We start from the raw sequence: 16552 nt of genomic DNA, 5'->3' as shown, positions 1-16552 counted from the left end.
AGAATCCCAGAATTAGAACCTTGATGGTCATCAAACAGCTTTGAATCCACCTAACTTTACTGTTGGCCAGCCCACAAAGATATATTATTAATAATAATTAGTATCATTTTTCACACTTACATAATAATAACACATTTTATAACTAACTTTAGGGCTTGCAAAGCAAAGCTTATATAGCACTTTAAAATTTCTTTGTTTTTCAGCAACTTGCTTATGGTTTCCCAGCTTGTGTCTGTAATGAGATTCAAACCCAGAATTTCAGAATGTACATCCAGCCATCTTTCCAATACATCATATTGCTGCTAATAGCTCCCATTTATGTGGTATTTTAAGGTTTACAAACTTTTCCACATGATAATCAGTAAGGAAGATGGTATAAGTGTTATTCATCCCCATTTTACAGAGAGAAGATGCAAGCTCAAATTAGTTGATTTGCTCAAGGTCACACAGACAGTATCAAAGCCAGGATTTTAACACAAACTTAATTACCCAAGTCTAATGGACTTTCTTCCATGACACATTGTCTCTATACTGAGAGTTTTTGTTAAATACTTTATGAAATCCGGGCATGTTCTGCAACAGCTCTCTGATTAATAGGAATTAGGGCCCCTGTCAAAAAAAGGAAAGGAGTTTGGTCTGGTATTACTTGTTCTTGGTGAACCCATGCTGGTTCCTAGTAATCACTGCTTTGTTTTCTAAGCTTCCGCAAACCACTGATTCAATAATCTCTAGGGTTTTTTTTCCCCAGGGATCTATGTCAGATTTATCAATTTAGTTTTTTCAAATCTATTTTCTTTTTAAATAACTATATTTGCCTGTAGCTTGTCTTCTTACACTTCCTCTATTCTTCACAGGACCACATAAGGTCAATTTGAGGTGGTCTGGTACACTGGAAAGGGTACTGGACTTGAGACCAAAGGGCTCAGCTTTGAATTCCAGCTCTGCCATTTTCAACCCATGTGACTTGGGCAAATCACTTAACTTCTCTATGGCTGTTTCTTCATCTGTAAAATGAGGTTTCATCTGGTCCACACTAAGTATCTTTTAAAATCCCCTACCCTAAATCTGTGATCCTATGGCTCCATTGAAGTTGTCATAGAAGCTATTGGTGCTTCCTGCGGTGAAGTGGGGTGAGATGGCCTCTAAGGTCCTTCATCTTTCTGCGATGAATTGGTTCATTAATTGCAACTATAAGTTCTTCCGTTATTGAGTTTGGAATGGCAGACATAATTTATCAGAAGACTCAAACTCATTTAGAGCTGAAGGTGCTGTCTTGCTATCATTTCCTCACTGAATTCACTCTTGTGTTTGTTTTAGAGGAAACTAGGTATCTTCATGGATAGAGAGCTGGCCTTGGAATCAGGGTGATCTGAATTCAGATCCTGCTTCAGACACTTAACCTCAGTTATCCTGGGCAAGTCACGCTAATTTCTCTCATCTGTATTATGGGAATAATTATAGCACTTACTTCACATGGTCATTATGTGAATCAAATGACACAAAATATGAAAGTACTAATCCAATGTAAGTGCTGGCTATTACTACAGTTATGGTGACCCTCTTTAGTCAGAAGATCCTTCTACTCAACAGAGTAGAAGCCAAAAGCAAAATAGGTCATACAGGGTGAAAAGGGGTGGATTTGGAGTTTTAGAGGACCTGCATTCAAATCCTAGAGAGGATCCAGGACAGCCCTAGGATGCCTACAGTTAGGGGTATATCCCAGGGGTATGCTGTGAGATTCTTTCCAGCTCTAAATTTATAGATGTCATATACATATATATATAATATATATATATATAAAATTTTTTTTTCCAAATAAAATTTTTTTGATGTCTTTTGGTTTTTCCATTGCCTAAAATTTCTCCTGTATTTGTTTCTCTCCCCTTTCCCAGAGAGCCATCCTATTTAACAAAAGTGTTTATATATTTTTCAAAGAAAAGAAAAAGAGGAAGGAGAGGGAAAAAATCAACATAACTGAACAATATTTTTTAAAAAAATCTAAAATATATTCGATGTTCCATACCTGTGAGCCTCCCACCTCTGCAAAGTAGTGGAGAGATGTTTTCTCATATCCCGTGTCTCTTGCTCGAGGTTGGGCTGGTCTTTTCTAATTTTGCAGTACTCAGTTGTGATTGTTTCATAATGATTGTTCTTTCCGTTTACATTGTTGTAGTTGTTGTACATTGTGTTCTTTGGCTTTGCTTATTTCACTGTCCATCAGTTCACATAAATCTTCCCATGCTGCTCTGCATTCATCAAGCTCATTGTCGTTTCTTACAGAAATTCCATTCAAGTGTTACAATTTGTTTAGCCAAGTGGATGCATTTTTAAGGGTTTCACTACACACCTTCTGATGGTGACACTCTGCTTTTAGATTTACTTATTTTTAAATATAAAAAAAATTACAAGAGATATACTCACATGAGGAAAGTGGAATGGTTGTGCTTCCAGACAGTTTTGGAGTGTTTGCTGTAGAGGACAATGCAAGTATCTAATGAATCTCCCTGTTAGGTCTGGAGGACCAGGAGCAGCTGTGATTACAGATAATAAATTCTGTAAAATTTTAAGAAGTGTCAAGGCCAACAGAAAGATGGGATCTTGTCCCAATCGTATCTCTCACTACATGCTTCCCCTATATGACCCCACCTCCACCAGCCAAAATACTCTATTCCCTCTACATCGTAATAATCCTTTGCCATTCTCACCTCTGTATCTTTGCTTACTGTGCTGCCTTAACCTCCCTACTCCTCCCATCTTTCCAGATCTTTATCCCCTCTTCCAGCCCCACGTCCTTCACAGAGCCCTTTCTCAGCACTCCAATCTCTACAGATCTCAGAATTTAAGAGTGAGAAATGTTCTTAGAAGCTATCTCATCTGGATCTTGGATAAAAGTCCCTTCTGCGTCCCCAGTGAATAGTCTTCTAGCCTCTTTTTGAAGTCTACCAGTGAGGGGAACCTGCTTCCTCCCCAAGGAAGCCTGTTCCCTTTTGGGGGAAAAGAATTGTTAGGAGGTTTTTCCTTAGAATAGCCTAAATCTGCCTCAGCACTACTTCTGCCCTCTGAGCCAAGTAAAACCAGTTTCATTCCCAAGATGGCCCTTCCAGTACTTAAAAGACTACTACTATGCCCCCTAAATCTTCTCTTCATAAAGACCCAATGTTCATTCAACTAATGTGTCATTTCAAGGTCCCTTACCATTATGGTTGCTTTCTTATAAACATTATAACAGTCTGACTGGGGTCAGAGTACAATAAAACTTTTACCTCCTTGTCCTGGACCCTGTGCCTCACTTTAAGGCAGCCTAGGTTGGCATTGGGCTTGGTGTTTTTGTATTTTGGTGACGGCAAGGTTGGCTGCCACGTCACACGATTGACTTGCTGAGCCCAAAGTCCACTAAACCCCCTACATCTTTTGGCGACAGTGAGGCAGCCTAAGGAAGTACCTTATTGGTGTTGACAACGCGCGCCATTCCTGTCCCACAAGACTGATGTGAGAATCCTGCGAGATATGTGAAAGCACCTCAAGGAATGTTGTTCGGCAGTCATTTTATGATGCATCTTCTAGGTGGAATGCTGTCTCTTAGGTAGTAGACCAACTTTCCCTCCTTTGAGGGAGTCTGTGTGCCTGCCTCTGGTGATGTCTTGAGGTTATCAACCTCCCCAGCCCTCCTTACTGTCCCCTGCCCTCCCTACCAGGTGGTAACCGTCCATATTCCTGGTGAAGCTGGCCTGTGCTCAGAGTTGGAACGTGGACCTCCCATCCCAGGAGACTCCATAGTAAACTGGATAATGGAAATGCTGATATTCAGCTGTCTTAGCTATGGAAGCTAGAACTTCTAATCCTTCCATGAATGGATTCTTCTGAGTTACTAACGCTTGGACATGGGAAGTAATTAGCAAAGGGTGTAAAAGAAATGTCATTAAACAACAACAAGAACAACACCTTTTTTGAAAATCTTTTAAAAATGCCATCAGCCACTCTTCTACTTTAATTAGCAGATTTTTGCTTCCTGGATTCACTCTGGACAATGATGGGTTGATTCCGTTCGCTAGAAGATCCAGTTACTAGGGAGCCTTTGAAAAACCGTTTGGAGAAGGCTCACCTTAAGGCATACAGGTCTTCGAGAGAAGAGGGCTGGACAAGGAATAAAGAGGCCTGATTCAACACTTCTTATCTGGGTTATTAGGCAAATCATTTAAGCTCTCTTAGTGTAGTTCTGTAAACTTGGGGAAACAGATTTGCACTACCTGCTTTATGAGGATTGTTGTGAGGAATGCATTTGGTAAACCTTGAGACACTGCTTCTGTGGTGGTTTCATTACTGACTTTTTCTTTGTCCATTGAAAATTTTGCATGACATAAGGATCATAGTCCAATGGTGAATTCTCATTGGCTAGGATTATAGATGGGAGATGTAAACAATGGAAGATTTGGCCAAAGACTTCTTTTTCTTCTTTTTTTATTTTTTGGCTAGGCAATGGGGTTAAGTGACTTGCCCAGGGTCACACAGCTAGTAAGTGTCAAGTTTCTGAGGCTGGATTTGAACTCAGATCCTCCTGACTCCAGGGCCAGTACTCTATCCACTGTGCCAAAGACTTCTAACCTTAGAACTTTCATCCCTGGGAGAAGCAGTTGGTTTTATGGATGTATATTGAGAGGGGGGAAGATTACTAAATCTTTGTTTTCAACTATTTTTTCTTTCCATTTGGTTTTCCCCTTAAAGTAAGGAAGGAAACTGTGTTTATACACACACATACAGAGAGGTGCGTGTCTCTTTGTGTGGTTCTGGTTAGTGGAGCTACAGTTAAGTGAAATTTTATTAAAATGAGAATAAAATGTGGGATAAATATGGTGACATTTATTATTTCCTTAGATCCTCGTGAAAACAACAAACCCAGGGGGAAGGTGGGAAAGTTCTTAGCCAATTTTCACTCATACAAGGGAAGGCATAAGACTTAACCTGAGATCCCTGGGGTAGCCAGAAGGAGACTAGAGAAGAGGATGCAGCGAGAGCATAGTCACCAGAAAGATGAAGGATGGAATCGTGACTCCAGCAGTTGAGGAGTCCCTGTGATGAACTTTGGGCTATCACAGGAGAATGAAGGAGGTCAGTGATCCTGAGAAACATTGTCTGCCAGAACCGGCCTCCAGATTGTGCCAAGTTCTAATCATTCCTCTTAGTTTAATGTGAGTCCCTGAGTCTCATTCCACACCCAGTAGGCCAGCCAACATTATCAATGAGGCCCCAGGCCAAGGGTTTTTTAGGTAAGGGTGGAGTCTTGCTTAGGCCGTCTGATTGGTTCCTTAACTCTGATGTCACAGGCAAGGAGGCTGCCAGTTAGTGAGGTTGTACATGTTATGGAAGTTTCTAGTTTGGAAGGTTCTAAGCTTAGAAGATTCCAGAAAAGGGAGGGGGCATGTCTGCAGCAGAGACAACCAGAGGGTTTTGGGGGGCTATCACAGACATCTCTGTCCTGGCTGGCATAATAATATCAAGCAGTGGTCAGCTTTGTTTCATACCAAGGTATCATATTTAATTATATCAAGGGTTCCCAACTTTTTTCCCAGAGGGCTAATCTACTTTTCATCTCCATTGTCTTAAAATCATGGGGAGGGGGATAATGGTTACCAGCTCTCTTAAGCCAGGGTCTGGGAAGCTCCTAGGCCTTGGTCTTGACTTATTCTTCTGCAGTAGCAATGTATTTTCCAAGGGCCAGTACCCAGGTATTTGGAAGAGGTAGCCACCTGCTATAATTTGACTTCCTGTCACTTGTGGTGTGACATTTCTCAACTAGCCTGGGGCCAGAAGCAGTGAGCTTCATTTTTAAATGGCCATTTTTAGTTCTCTGGTCTATTTTAGCCAAAGTGACTCCACATCTGTGAAAGAAAGCAGTGGGGAGATGTGGTTTGGGTTTCTGGACTTTCCTCTCCTCACCACCGGATCACCCTTTAAAAATCATTCTTTGTGCTTCGCCAAGCCGCTGCCACGCCCACAGTTCCCCTGGGCTTTCCAGGATGCTGCCTTAAGCTCCTTGGGCAGTGGAAAGAACATCCTTCAAAATGTTTTGTTAGAGGGAGGAAGACAGTCCTAGCATTGCTGAGACATGTCGGGGAGTCTGTTCCCCCTTGGCCCTTCCTTGATGGAGAAATAAGTCATGTTCTGGGAAAAGGCTTTTCCATTGCCCCCTTTTGAAATAATTCCACTTTAATTAGATTCAGCTTACCCATTCGTGATGTCTAGGAGACTTATAAGGACTCAGTTTTTCACTAACTTTGCAAGAGTATTTGTGAAGAAAATCACAGGGACAAGACAACACAAGGAAATGAATCACTGATGTTGGAATTTCAGCCTTTAATTTGGGAGATATTTTTGGGGCAGGGGACTTTCTTGGAACTCTTCCAAGCACAGCACATAGGTCACCACTCGAATAATCTCTAGCAAGGGTGGTGCTGATCTTGTCTATATCCCTGCCTCTCTGGACAGGATAATTATAAAAGTATTTCTGGTATTTCCTTCTTTGTTCACACATTAATAATGGCCTATGGTTAGGGAAGGGATGGTGAACTCCCAGGTATGTTGCTCAGGTGGGAATATGGATGCAATCCTTGGAGATTCTAGAAAAGAGTATCACCTATCAGAGCCTAACACAAATCTGATTAAAATCCCGTCTCCATAATTGCTAACCACATTTCACTACCGACTCGCCTGTCTCAGGCAGCAGCAGCTGACATGCGGAATGCTGAATATGGAAATAAGAAAGGATCTAAAAATAGTTTCTTGCTTTGAAACATTCATTGTTGGTAGTTTTGTATTCTACACACACACACACCCACCCACCCACCAATTTTGAATTTTCTAATGCTTGATAATTGAAGATAACCTTGAGTAGATTACCACTGCCAGAAAGGGACTGACCCTCAGCAAAAGTATGAAGCAGGCAAAGTTTATTTTTGGAACTCGTTCAGTACCTTTTTACCTACCAGTTAAACCCCAGTACCCAGTCCCCTGATGCTATCTCCCTAGTCTCTCTAACAAAACCTGTTCTCAAGAAACTTATTTGTTCTGCAGTATAAATGACTGATATTGACTTTAAGTATTATTCAGCTCCAGGGTATTTACTTTTTAGTGGGAAGTCAAAATATAAATTAAAACAAATGAAACTCTAGGGGTGGAACTTTAGGCATCATTTGGGAAACAGGATAGGCCTTGGTGGGGGGGACTCAAGGCCCCTAAAATTACAGCGTATAGGCAGTCATCTATTCTGCCTGCAGTTAAAGTGGACTTGATTAATTTGCAGGACCTGGGTACCATGGATGTCTGTGCTCAAGAGGGAGTGAGGGTAGAGCTGAGGTCAAGGTCGTTGACCTTTGACGTGTGTTTGTTTGATGTTAGGGGAGAAGGAATCCAATGAGTATCACACTCATGTTTTTTTTCTCCTCCTTTTCCTCCCTTCCTCCTTCCCCCTTTCCTTTGAATGTGGGTTACTTAGGGTACATGGATGCCCTAACTTGGGAGAGATTCCCTGTGAGATGGATGGCCCATCTTGATTTGGTACATGGGACCTGCTCCAATGCAGAGAAGAATCTCAAGGGAAGCTTGTTTTGTTTTATTCTGTTTTTAAGTGGTGTTAACAAAATGACTCCTTTTGTTTTTCAATTAAGGTATGGTTTTGTTATTCATTTTTTTAAAAAAAAGCTCTGAATAGTTTCGGCCAAAAACAGTCAAAGTAATTGGACAGGATACGCTGGCCTGAGCTAGAGTACAAGTGAGTATGATTCATATAATTATACATTCTAGGGAATGCGAGAGCTGGAAGGGACCATAGAGACCATTAGTGTAGAGATGAGGAAACTGAGGCCAGGAGAAATGTGCTCGCCCAAGGTCCTAGCTCATTTGTGTGGAAGAGTCAGGATTTAAAGGCAGGTCTCTTGATCCCCAGCCCTGGAAGCATAGTCACCTCTTTTCAAAGGGACTGTCCAGTCCTGGCCTCTGGCCTCTGGCCTGGGACCCCCGGAGAAGCATCAGAGCCCTCGGGCTGCACCCAGCAGGTGAGACCCTGCCAGCCCCACCAGCGTGTGAACTTCTCTCCACAAAAGGAGGAAATGACCAGAGCTCAGAGGCATCTCCCTTTCTCTGGAGGAGAAGACCCCCAGGGAAATTAAGACAAGTGGAAGAGCATGAACAGAATTACTAGAAGAACATGAAGAGAGATGGGCATGGGGGGAAGTTCTCTGTCTCCACTGAAGCATTGCTTGTATGAGGAGATTAAAGCAGGACAGGGAGGAGTGAGACCAGAGTGGTGGAAGAGAACCTTGTAGGAGAATGCAAACTGGGTACTGTGGACAATGAAGAGCAATTAGAGATGCTTGGGAAAGAAAGCAGCAGAAAGTGGTGTTGTAAGAAAGTTAATCTGGGGGCAGCTAGGTGGTACAGAGGATAGAGCACCGGCCCTGAATGCAGGAGGACCTGAGTTCAAATCCAGCCTCAGACACATAACACTTACTAGCTGTGTGACCTTGGGAAAGTCACTTAACCCCATTGCCTAACCAAAAAATAAATAAAAAGAAAGAAAGAAAGTTAATCTGATGGCAGCATAATAGTAATAAGAATAGCTGGCACTTTTTAGAGCCGTAAGTTCACAAAGCACTTTATATGAAGTTATCTCTTTCAATCCTCATAATAACCATCCCCCACCCCATACTACATATAAGAAAAACTGAGGCTGAGAGGTTAACTTGCCCAGGGGTCACACAGCTAGTAGGATTTTTACTCAGATCTTCCTGTCTCCAGGTCCAGCACTCTGCCCACTTTGCCATCTCATTGCCAGGCATGCAAGATAGATTTCGTGTGAGAAGAGGCAGAGAGATTATGCATGACACATTGTTGTAATCTAGAAATCAGGCAAGACAGGCTGGACTAGGATGGTAATTATTTTTGGATGGCCTGCTCTTCTGAATTAGCCACTCCTTTGCCTCACCTGCGTTAGCAGAAACGACCAAGAGTTGGCTCTGGCTGCCTGGTCACAGTCCTCCTCTGGTCCTCCTCCCCCTCTGACTCCCAGCCTCAAGTCAGAGAAACAAAGGAGGACCCTAAACTTTTGTTGGAAGCGTTAATAAGATCACCAACCCAAAGATTTCCCACTGCTAACCTGGCTCTGTTACTGAGCCAGACCCACTCGGATTGGCTGGCACTCCAAAAACGTAAATACCCTAATATTTGGAGAGTCTGTAAGGGGTCACTTTTTTTGCTGCACACAACTGGAAGAGACTTTTTTTTCCTAAATATAAGTTGCATTCCAAATTCCTCTTGGAAGCCCTCCTGTCTCCTTCCGTCTTAGGGCAGAGGCAGCACTTGCTACAATTTTCTTTCCATTATCATCTTCTAATTAAATAACACATATCTCATTCTCTCCTTGGAGCATATAAGGGTTCACCAGGTGCTGAACCCTTAGATTCAGCTGGTTTTCTAAACTCTTTCAGGGGATATAATGAGGGCTTCTTCTGGTCACACTCTCTTTTTCCCCTTCTTTTCCCCTTTTCTCACTAAAACCTTGGTCTACAGGACAAAATTCAACACATATGTGTTAAGTGCCTCCAATTCCAAGGCACTATATTGGGCTCTAGGAATACAAAGGCACTACAGATAACCTTTCCTCAAGGAACTACCCATCTAATGTGTGAAGAACTCAAATACTCAAATGGATTTGTGATCTCATTGATTTGGAAGTACCTTCCAATGTTGTAAATCATGACTCATCAATATGACTTTTATCCATGTCCTCACATAAGTTCAGCATAGGGTGTCCACCAACATGCTGGTGACCTTCCTTACGTTCCCTGACATCTTGACGGTGTTAGTGAAGCTTTGTCTCTCTTTCATCCCTCAATCTTGCCATGTAACCAGACCATCATATTTTCCTATCATTCATTTCCTTGACAAGTGCAAACATCTGATCCTGACAACCTTTTATGGTATAGTTATTATTCCTGCCACCATCCCCCGTATTGTAGTTAGGGGAACTTAGTATCCGAAAGGTTAACACAACAAATTAGGGGAGCCAGGAACAGAACCCAGGTCTTCAGAGCCTGGTAGCTTCTTTATTAGATGAGAACGGATCAAAAGCACTTATGAAAAGTATAAGATACACATGTAAGAAAGGATTAAATCATAGAAGGTTAGACCAGGATGGGACAGTTGAGGTAATCTAGTTCAGCTTTCATGGTTTTACAGATGAAAAGACTGAAACTGGAGATTGAATAGTTGGTCAGATGTCACACTGATGGTCACTGGGCTGGTACCTTGACTCCTAAGACCAGTACTCTCTCCACTCTACTCTGTCTCTCTGTCTCTCCAAGGGCCAAGCAACTTCACTTGAAGACACTCTCAAAATTCCTTTCCCTGTCCACTGCCAGACCCACTCTTGACTATTTGTTTCTGTTTTTCACTCTGCCCTTGGCACTGTTCAGAATGTACCTCACTGCAGGGGACTTGAGGGCAGGGTCTCCCCCTACCCCAATGTTCCAGAGCCAAGAATAAACCTAATTAGAGGCACGAATGTAAATTCTGGGCCTCAGACCAACATTTCCAGAAGGGGCCCCCTTCCTTTTTAAATTGCAAGGGGAAAAAAAGCCAGATTTCCCAGCAGAATGGGGCCTCTTCCTGTCCTGGTCCCCACAGGAAAGTTAGGAGCCTTCACATAGCCATAGAGGAGGCCAGCTCCTTCCCTATCTCAGGAGTGATTGCATCCTTGCATACTAAGAGGCAGTGTGGCATAATAGATAGGGATTAGAGACCAGGACCCCCTACATTCTAGTTCTATCTTTAACCCTTAATTAATTAATGCCCTGACTTTGGGCACATTGCTGGACCTCTCCTTGTCTCACTTTCCCCATCTGCTAAAGGCAGTTAGTAACAAGCTTATCCAGAGGAGAACGTCCAGGATAAGGAGGGAATCTGAAACCCTGCCATAAAAGTGAGGATTTAAAAAGGCATTGAGAGCATTTAGCCAAGAACAGCTAAGGGGCAAGCGTGGCATGGTAGCTACCTCCTTCAGGGATTCAGAAAGTCTTGAAGAGAGATGAAACACTTCTCATTAGCCCCAGAAGGCAGAATAGGACCAGTGGGTGGAAGTTACAAGAAGATGGATTTTGACTCCGTAAAAGAAAAGCATCCTTAAAATGAGACCTGTTGAGAGGTGAAAATGGTTGCCTCTTTAGGTAGTGAGCTCCCCATTACCAGAGGTCTTCCCATAGAAACAAAGTTCACTTGGTGGGAGTGGAGGGTGGGGGGAGATAGATAGTTTAGAGGAGGTGTAAGATGGTCTAGATTGTCTCTTCCATAGGACATAGAGGAAACAGTGTTGGACATAGAATTAGTAGACCTGGCTTCATGTTCTGAACCTTGTACTTAACTGTCTGCACGCGGTTGGGCAAGACACTTTTGCTTTCTAAGCCTCACCTTCCTCCTTTGAAAAGCTAAGGAGTTAGATTAAGATGTTAAGTGGTTTGCCCCAAGGATGGTGAGACTGAGGTCATTCCCAACTGAGAGATGCCGTAATAACAAGCTAACAAACATGGCGGGAATCTAGTATGATGATCTATGTGAAGATTATGTGTGTTCAAGCTAAAAAGTGCCATACAGATAGCATCTCATTGTTGAAGATACAGGCCCAGACAGAAAACTTTTGGACAAGCCAGAGAAGTCCTTGTCCCAACCTCAGTACCACCCCCTGCCCCCCCGTATCCTAGAGTGGTACCCACTGATGGGCACTGACATCATTTTGACAGGCGAGTGTGTACCACCTCTCCTCCTTGCCTACCTCTACACTCCAGGCAAATAAAAGCCTTTAGGAGGGAGGGTGGAGTGTGTGTATGCGTCCCGAGTTCTAAGATACCTGACTACCGTCCAGCCATCCCAACCTGCTGTTCTAGAGCGTCTTTCAGGAAGAAGGAAAAGGCAGAATCTGGTGTAGGATTAGGGCAGAGCAGAAGGGAGAGCCTGTGAGAAGCAGGAGGCATCAATATTTCAGGAGGTTTTGTTTTGCCTCGGACTGTGCAGACTGCCTGGAGTCTGGACTAAAGTTTCTGGCAAGTGATGTTTAACCACAGCCATCCTTTCAGAACTGCTTGCTTCCTCTGGAGCCGAGAGTGAGCTTGACAGGCCCAGCCTGGAGAATGGCTTCACCATCCGATGTGGCCAGCGAGGCCACAGGCTTGTTTGTTTTTCTTTCTCTGAGGACCTATTCATAATGCTTGATCTCTCACTCGCTCACACACACATGTGCCCTCAGTCTCTGTGACCCAAAGAAGGTCCTGACCCCAGCCCCTTAACCTAACTTCCCATTTCTTTTTTCTCCCTCTGTAGGCAAACAGGCCCAGCACAGGGGCCCCTAGAGGAACTGCCCAGGCCCTTTTCTTGCCCTCTTTGTACCTGTACCAGGCAAAAGAGATTGGAACCTGTCCCCCATTGCCCTTGCCTCATGCTTCCTCTGACCAACATTTTTCTTGGGAAAAATGATCCGTGACTTCACAGGCCATAATTAAAAACATTCATTGACGAAGCCTGTGTACTTACAGCTTTCATCCTGACTCACTTTCTGGAATCAGAAAGTTCTCTTCCCATCCTCCTCTCCCTGTCTGCCAGCCTCCTGGGCACTCCATGAGCCTCGGGCCTGTTTGTGGAGGAATTGTCACCAGATTGCTGAGCTAAACCATCTTAGTTAGCCCTTCAGCCCAAGGCTTCCCCGTGTCCTCCTCCCATCTTCTAGCCACGGCCTGGGTCTTCTCAGGATGGGTCCTCATCGCTCTTAGTGTTTCACTCAAGAGGCACAATTCGTAAGACTCAGCACCCACTTTTTTTGCTCTTTTGACTAAGAAGCTGTCTAAACCCCTCACAGCTTCTATAGATTCCTCTTTTCTGTTGTTCCCCCAGGGCCCAGAAGGTCATAGAAAGTATGATACATAGTCCCTGCTGTCCTGAACATCTACCATCATAGGGTTTTGAGACATCGGCTTCTCTGCCCTATGCCCCCAACCAAGCTCCACCCTAACATTCTTCCACATGAACAACCAAAAAAAAACCCAAACCACCAAAATTGACAAATAATCTCACTTTGGAAAATTTTAAATTAAGGGGTGCGGACTCGGGGGTTTATTTTTGAAGTGAATCAGAGATTGTAGTGAACATTCTGAGGGCTTGGGAGAGGATAAGGAGAAGTGACTGAGTCTAGAGTTGGTGGACAGCCCCTGACCTTTTTGGGAACTGGAACTAGGGCATTTGCCAGAATACAGCCCAAGGCTTATTAACTTTTCTTCAGCTGTTTCCTCCTATTGCCTTCTTATGGTTCTTTCTGTGGATTCTTTTATAGGTCCTGTAAGAACGAGCCTGTCTCTCCCTCAAATATCCCCTCACTAAAGGGTTGTTATTGTCTAGAAGGCAGTGTGGGATAATGGATGGAAGACTAGCCTTGGGGTCAAAAAAATATGGATCCAAGGCCTTTATGTGACACTTACTGCTTGTGTGACCACGAGCAAGTCATTAAATGACCTCTCAGTGTTTCAGACGATTCTCTAGGACTCTTAAGTTATAGAGGAGTTTCCTAATCTGTGAATAGAGGGAGTTGCCATAGTGGGAGTTCCATAAACTAATAAAATCACAGGTCCTGAGGTAGGGAAGATAGAAAAAAAAAAAAGATGGTACTCTAGCTGCCAGGGGAATAGAGCAGTAGAGAATCATAGACCATTCTGGCCTGATTCCTACCTCCAAAGAGGACCATCCTCTTAAATTAAAAAATGTATGACAGTAGTAAAGCAGGGGGAGGTGATGTAGCAAATCGTGGGGAATGGGGCTACACTCTCAGTCACTGAAGGTGAGAATCAGTGTATTCAAAGAACTCAGCCATTCATCTGCCATAGCAACCCCCTCTTGAATGATTCCAGTGATGGAGAGCTCACTGTTTCTTGAGACAGTCTTTGCCTTTAGTTGAACTTTCTTTATGTGGGGTTTTTTCCTTTACATTGAGCCAGAAATCAACCCCCCATAACTCCCACCCATTTGGTCTTAATTTTATACTGCAGAGCAACAGAGAATGCCTAGTTATTCTTTCACATGTTTGAAGACAGCCTTGTTATTATGGTTATATGTATGTACACAAACACACACACACACACACACACACACACACACACACACACACTCCTTTTAATCTTTTTTTCTCCAGGCTAAACATCCTCAGTCCTTTTAACTACCCTATAGTAAGGTCCATTCCAGACATCTCAACATCCTGCTGTGGGATTGCCTGGTTAATTAGTGTCCCAAATGTTGGTCTCAGTTTTCTATACAGTGAGGAGGTCTGACTGTGTAATCTCTAGAGGACCTTCCATTTTTTATTATTATCAAATATTGTGATTCTTTGTGGTTTGACCAATACAATGTATTATGTAATTATTATTCCTTGTGAAATCAGTGGAAAGAAGAAAGGGAAGCAAAGTGGTGTTTGTGGAAGGGGGAGAAAAGGCATTTTTATATCTTTATCCTGGAGATGGTGGAGAAGTATATGGATTGTATCTGATTATACAGGCATTTTTAATACTTAGAAAATGTACCTTGTTTTTAGTAGCCCAGAAAGCTTTCCTCTCTAAAAAAAAAAAGTCTCTCCACTTTACTATTTACTTATCCACCATTCATGATGAATAGAAAGAATATGGTTTGGAGCTCTGGAATTCCATGTGTATGAATCTCAGAAGCCATGTGCTTTCCTAATCACTGGCTGGAGGTGGGTGGGTGGAATTGGGGAAGGTCAATAAACTTTAACATGCAGGGTTCTGATATTTACTTTAAAATTTTTTCTTTTACTACTGTGGAGGAGGAAGAGGCATCCTATAACCATAATTACTTCTGTGCTCCTTCAAAGGCCAGGTGCATGATGTCAGAAACCAAAAGAAATCTAGCAATACTGGTGTAGATTGAGAGTAGGAAGAGGTAGTTTTTTCCTTTAAAAAAATTATTGATATATTTCTACATCATCTTAATTTCCCAGTATATCCCTCCTCCTTCCCCACCAAAGGAATCATTCCTTATAACAAAAAGGGAAAGAGAAAGAGAAAAAAAAAACAGTTCAACAAAACTAAGGCTCATATCAAACAGGTCTGATAGTTTCTACAGTGTTCCCCCACCTCTGCAAGGCAGGGAGGGAGGTACATTCTTGTAACTTGTCTCTGGAGCCAAACTTGGTCGTTATAATGACAAAGTATTCCATTTTGACTTTTTTTTTCCTATTTCTATTATTGTTTATATCATTTTCCTGGTTCTGTTCCTTTCACTTTGTATCAATTCATAGAAATCTTCCCCTATTTCTCTGTATTCTACATATTTGTCATTTCATATGGTATAGAAATATTCCGTTATCTTCACGTATCATAATTCGTTCAGCCATTCTGTGAGCATGTACTTTGTTTCCAGTTCTTTGCCACTACAAAAGGTACTATGACTAATGTTATGGTATATATGGAACTTTTCTTTGTTTTGTAAAAGTTAATTAAAAAATTTTTTTCAGTCAAAAAATTATTTTCTCTTCCTACCTTCTCATTTAAAAAAAAAAAGAGAAAAAGAGAAATAAAACTCTTATAAGCATGGTCAAGCAAAACAAATTCCGGCATTGTCTGTGTCCAAAAACTGTGTCTCAGTCTGAACTCTGAGTCAATCACCTCTCTGTCAGGAGATGAGTAGCATACTTCAGAGTAGATCCTAGTGAAATCAGTGGAAAGGAAAAAATAAGTCATAAAATAAAGGCATTAGAACTATTTTTAGAAGAGAGGAAAGGCAATTTTATACTTTATCCCACATGGTTGAGTACCTTTTTTCTGTCTTTTACCTACTTGGGTTATATGCCTAGCAGTAAGATTTCTGTGCCAAGGAGTATGGACGTTTTAGACTTTTTTTTTTTAGGCATTTGGGGTTTAGTGACTTTGCCCAGGGTCACCCAGCCAATAAGTGTCAAGTGTGTGTGGTCTGAGGCCGGATGTGAACTCAGGTGCTCCTGACTTCAGGGCCAGTGCTCTATCCACTGAGCCACCCAGCTGCCCCCATTTTAGACAGCTTCTTAGCATAATAAGTGAGAGTATTTTCAATTTAATACAGTTAGGGGTGATGGAACATAGAGAGTCATATAAGGAAGTCTTCTCAGGTAGTATTGAAGATGGTCTTGGGAAGTGTCTTGATCACATAATTGGTATCCATTGAGAGAGTGAAGTTTGGGGAATGTGCAGAGGGGTAGAATGCTACTGCCTAAGCTGCCATGTTTGGGAGGGTGTGCATTCTTAGCTCAATATCCTGGGAGCTGCCATGTTTGAACAAGGTGGGTTGCCAATAGTGGGTACATAGTTCCATAGCTAGACTGTCTAGGACTTTCAGATGAAACATGCAATATCTGGCCACTTGGAAACAGCTGAAAATCCCTTTAAATCTTCTTTGAAAACAATATAGAGGATTGGATATATAGATAGGAGGGATGTCCTATGGGACTTCAGGCAAGTCATTTTTACAGTTACCCAAA

The 16552-nt window shown here is 42.4% G+C and overlaps 1 protein-coding gene across 7 annotated transcripts in view; it reads left to right on the top strand.

Moving 5' to 3' along the window:
* IQSEC1 (IQ motif and Sec7 domain ArfGEF 1) overlaps positions 1–16552 on the top strand; it is a 303399-nt gene that overhangs the window by 212820 nt on the left and 74027 nt on the right. The window contains exon 1 of one of the 7 annotated variants that reach the window (XM_020981237.2): positions 5386–5523. The exons of the other annotated variants lie outside the window; for them this stretch is intronic. Coding sequence (XP_020836896.1) covers positions 5417–5523 — 107 coding nt within the window. The 5' untranslated portion in view covers positions 5386–5416. Of the gene's footprint in view, positions 1–5385; positions 5524–16552 lie in introns of those variants that run through there. 7 annotated transcript variants of the gene reach the window in all.

The sequence above is a fragment of the Phascolarctos cinereus genome, unplaced genomic scaffold (genome assembly GCF_003287225.1).
Source record: "Phascolarctos cinereus isolate Bilbo 61053 unplaced genomic scaffold, phaCin_HiC Scaffold_4;HRSCAF=312, whole genome shotgun sequence".
Classification (NCBI taxonomy): domain Eukaryota; kingdom Metazoa; phylum Chordata; class Mammalia; order Diprotodontia; family Phascolarctidae; genus Phascolarctos; species Phascolarctos cinereus.
The sequence above is the reverse complement of the archived record's forward strand: the minus strand, read 5'-3'. Positions and strand labels throughout refer to the sequence as shown.